The sequence below is a fragment of the Propithecus coquereli genome, unplaced genomic scaffold, assembly GCF_000956105.1.
Source record: "Propithecus coquereli isolate 6110/MARCELLA unplaced genomic scaffold, Pcoq_1.0 Scaffold358, whole genome shotgun sequence".
NCBI classification, from domain to species: Eukaryota; Metazoa; Chordata; class Mammalia; order Primates; family Indriidae; genus Propithecus; species Propithecus coquereli.
Window position 1 is genome coordinate 557,462 of NW_012149263.1, and position 4,629 is coordinate 562,090.

Below are 4,629 nucleotides of genomic sequence, written 5' to 3' on the forward strand. Positions count from 1 at the left end.
CGGGAGGCTGAGGCAGGAGGATCGCTTGAGCCCAGGAGTTTGAGGTTGCTGTGAGCTAGGCTGACGCCACGGCACTCTAGCCAGGGCAACACAATGAGACTCTGTCTCAAAAAGAAAAAGAATACATTCTTAGAATATATATCATCTTGCATAGGATTTGTCTTACTTTGAGATATTAAAGGAAAAATACTAACGAATTCTTCTGAAGAAAATAGAAAATGGTATGTAAAATTAAAGTGAAAAAGAGAGAAATGTACCTTGTAACATTTACTGTTTTTTTCCTGAGTATAAGATAAGCTTTTGAATAAAAAATTGTAAGTTTTGTTCTTGCAGCATAAACTGGAGAAATTCTCTACTCTCAGCTATCCCTTCTTTTTAAGTCTAATTTTTGGGGAAAGAAATCTGAAGGAATCCTAAAAAATGTGAATCTCTTAAATGGAGGAAGAAGAGACACATCTTAATAGAGATAACTGCCTATACCAGGGACTGGTGTTATCTTACAGTCTCTTATATATGGCTTTCGATAATTCTCCAGGGAACCAGTTATTTGAGTAATCAGTTTTATGGAAGGAAGAAAACCCAAGACAAAACAAATCAAAATGGAATTGAATAACTTCTTCCAACTATCATGAACTTCTACCTGATATTTTGATTCATTCTTTCAGCAGTATTTTTTTAGTATCTGATATGTGCTTGACACTAGCAGTGAACACACAACCATCAATGAACTTACATCCTAGTATCCTTTAATTTACTTAATATTTATATTATGAAATATTTTATAATAAGAAATTAATGTATGAAGTATATATATTAAAATATATTTTAGGTTTGGTCAGTTAGGGTTTTTATAAAATGTTCCTCAACTTAATGTAACTGTAGATAAAAATGTAAATCGTTTTGTGTGGGTATGTTTGTTTCTGTATCTCTTTCCTGTGAATTTAATAGTAGGCCTCAAACGATTGAAAGTGAGAATAAAATCAGCACCAGACAAAATCCAGTATTACTAAATGTGATTTTTGTCATATTTTTTTTTAAGCAATGTTACTTTACTTACTCATGTAACTTTTCTTTAATTCTTTGCTAAATCTGCTATAAAACTCTTAACTTTGGGAATTTATTGTGGAAAGAAGTATTTGTAAATCACATTGTGTATAGTTGGCACATAGAGACAAATGTTGAAATTAGAAGGTTGTCCAACTGTGATTATTATGCATTAATGTTATTAATAGGCATTAATGTTAAATGCATATTGTAATTACTTTTGTGTCTAGTAATTACGATTTAATAGTTTTCCTAAAAATTAAAAAATCTGAATTTTTTTCCCACTATATACATGTTGCTTAGAGCTTGGAAAAATAACCCATGATTTTCTTTCAGTCTTCATTAGGTTCATCTGCTTCTTCATTCCAGTCAGTGGGTTCTTATGGACCTTTTGGCAGGATGCCCACGTACAGTCAGTTCAGTCCAAGTTCATTAGTCGGGCAGCAGTTTGGTGCTGTTGGTGTTGGTATGTTTTCTTTCTTTTCCTTTTTTTATTTTGTGTTTGTGTGTATGGGTGGATGATCTCCCTTTCTTTACTACAAAGATACAGAAAACTTACCACAAACTTCTGGAAATGTTGTTTGATGTACCTTTTGTTACTTTTTTTTATGGTGTTGAGAACACATTTTTATTATTATTTTAAAGTCTTTATTTAATGTCCTTAATGATTAGTGATTTTATAAAGGTCAGCTTTCAGAATAGTCACATTTTTTTAAAACCTAGGTATATCCAATTATCAAATTTTATTGAATGTTATTTTAAATTTATATAAGATATGTCCATTTAAAATATCTTTTCAGGGAGGATGAGTTTTTAAAAAGGGCATTGGAGGTGATGTCATTATAATTAGGGAATGATAATGCCATTAAGGAGTATTAGCAGGCACAGTGGCTCAGGCCTGTAATCCTAGCACTCTGGGAGGCCAAGGCGGGAGGATCGTTTGAGGTTGTTGTTAGCTAGGCTGACGCCACGGCACTCTAGCCTAGGCAACAGAGTGAGACTCTGTCTCACAAAAAAAAAAAAAAAATAGATTTTGAAAAATCAGTGCCCATTTCTCAACAACTAAGGATAGAAGGGAATTTACTAAATTCGATGAGTGTTATAACTGAGGAATAAAAAGCTAACATATATAATGGTGAAATAATAAACAGTTTCCCCCTGAGCTCAGGAATAAAACAAAGACAAAATTGTGTCTTACCGTTTCTGTGTAGTGTTATTCTAGAGGTCCTCACTAGTTCAATATGGTAAGAAAAAAAATAAAAGGCTTAAAGATTGGAAAGGAAGAACTAAAAATATTTTTATTTGATGATCATGATTGTGTGCATAAAAATTGCAAAAGAATATTCAAACTGCTAGAATGAATAAGTGAGTAAAATGTGGTAAGGGTATAGATAAATGGTAAATATATCAAAATCAAATGTATTTATGTACTCTAGAACAGACAGCGATTGGCAGAGTAGCCTGTGGGCCCAGTCCAGTCAGGCTCCTGTTTCTGTAAATAAAGTTTTATTGAAATACAGCTACACCCATTTGTTTACATATTATCTGTCTGTGGCTGCTTTTTCACTACAGAGGCAATGTTGAGTAGTTATGACTGAGATCACGGGGTCTGCAAAGCTTATAATATTTTATTTGCCATCTGACCACTTAAAGAAAACCTTTGCTGACACCTGACCTAGAATGGATTCTTGGGAAGTAAAATATAAAACACAACACCACTTACAATAACATCAATAAACACTAAATACCCAGGAATTAATAAAACAAAAGATATTTTAAAGCTCCTACAACAGTGTTGCTGAATGGACAGGGTGCTAATTTTACCTTCCTCCCCTAGGGGACATTTGGCAATGTCTGGAAACATTTTTGGTTGTCACAACTGGTTTCTAATAGGCAGAGGCCAGGGATGCTAGGACAACCCTCTCACAACAAAGAATTATCTGGCCCCAAAAATCTTGCTCTACAGTGAAAAAAACAAAACTGCTGAGAGAAACTAAAGGAGATCTAAATAAATAGAGAATTAATCAATGCTTATGGATTGAAAGATTTAATATTTTTCAGATGATACTTTCCCCCAAATTGACTTAAAAATTCAGCATAATCCCAATCAAAATCCCATGAGACCTTTTTAAATAGAAATTGACATGCTGATTTTAAAATTTATATGGAAATTCAAAGCCAAAGCATTTTTGAAAAGTAAAGATTGAGGTTTGTACCACCCAATTTCAGGACTTACTATAAAGCTACAGTAATCAAAACCGGATTATTGGTATAAGGAGAGAGAAACACACCAGGGGAACAGAATAGAGAATACAGAAATAGACCAGCTCAAATACTGATTTACAAAAAGGTGCCAGCGCAGTTCAACAGAAAAGGGAGCATCATTTTAACAAATGGTGTTGCAGCAGCTGTATATCTGTGTTGAAAAAATAAACCTTGACTCCTGCCTTAAACCATGTATAAAAAATAATTTGGGACAGATTATTATTGACATAAATCAGTAGCAGAATTGGGGCATGAGGAGGCAATGTGGTGTGATCAGGAACTCAGAGAAGAGATGGCTAACTGCTGAACACGTGATACAGGGTGCGAACAATAGGAGGTTAAGTCAGGTGAGAAAGCACAGCAGCGTAGAAGTATGAATGTACAGCGTCAAAGTGGCTTAAGTCTTGGTCATTGTCCAGGAATACTAGAGATAAAGGGGTAGGCTCAGCTTCCCACAGAACTATCGAAAGCACTAATCCCAACATTTCTGAGGATGTTGTGGGAGGTTCTGTTAGGCCTCTCCTGGGCTTGCTGGAGCTGCAGCCTGACTGGATTGCGTCTCTGAGCCTGACCCAGTGGCTCCCAGTGTCTGGGATACTGTGCTGTGTTCTGGTGCCACATTTTAACAGGAACATTAGTAAATAGAATTCATTAAATTAGGAGGAATCCAGAAGAGGAAGAGGGGAATGTGTCTTAAAGACCATGTAAAACGAGTAATGGTTGAAGGAATCTGGAGTTTCCTAGTCTGGAAATGAGCAGATTGCAAGGGACATGATCATAATCTTTGTATGTTTTGAGAGAAGAGGGTAAACTGCTGTGGTCTAAACTGGTGAAAATTAGAGAAGTGATGAGAGAAGAGATAGGCAGATAAGGGGAGGACTTTATAAACTGAGGAGAGTAGTTTGAACTTGTATCTTGACAGTGGAAGCCATTGGAAGGCCTTAAGCACTGTAGTAATGTGATTATATTTATATTTTATGAAAGATTATTCTATCATCTTTAGATTGGATTTAGAGGTTGGGGAGGAGGGGCTGTTGAAATATAGAGAAAACCTATGCATGAAATAATGAGAAAGAAAAGAGCACAGGATATCAGGATATGAAAGTGAATGATCTATAAGTACTATAGAAACTTAGAGAATTGACATGATGCAGTACAGCAGAGAATTGGACTGTTTCTAGGGATTTTATTACTCATGTTAGAACTTTTTGCAGCTGCTTTAGGCAGAATGCAGCCCCACAATCCCATCTTAAGGGAAAGCACTGAAACTAGATGTTGCCTTGGAAATGCTGAAAAAGCTCCTAGTAGACCTGTGTGCTG

The 4,629-nt window shown here is 35.3% G+C and overlaps 1 protein-coding gene across 1 annotated transcript in view; it reads left to right on the forward strand.

Annotated features, from left to right (window-relative positions):
• LSM14A (LSM14A, SCD6 homolog A (S. cerevisiae)) overlaps positions 1-4,629 on the forward strand; it is a gene marked incomplete at its 5' end in the record, with an annotated part of 58,936 nt that overhangs the window by 41,309 nt on the left and 12,998 nt on the right. Inside the window, one exon of the mRNA XM_012651480.1 lies at positions 1,381-1,510. Within this exon, the coding sequence (XP_012506934.1) occupies positions 1,381-1,510 (130 nt within the window). The remainder of the gene's footprint in view (positions 1-1,380; positions 1,511-4,629) is intronic.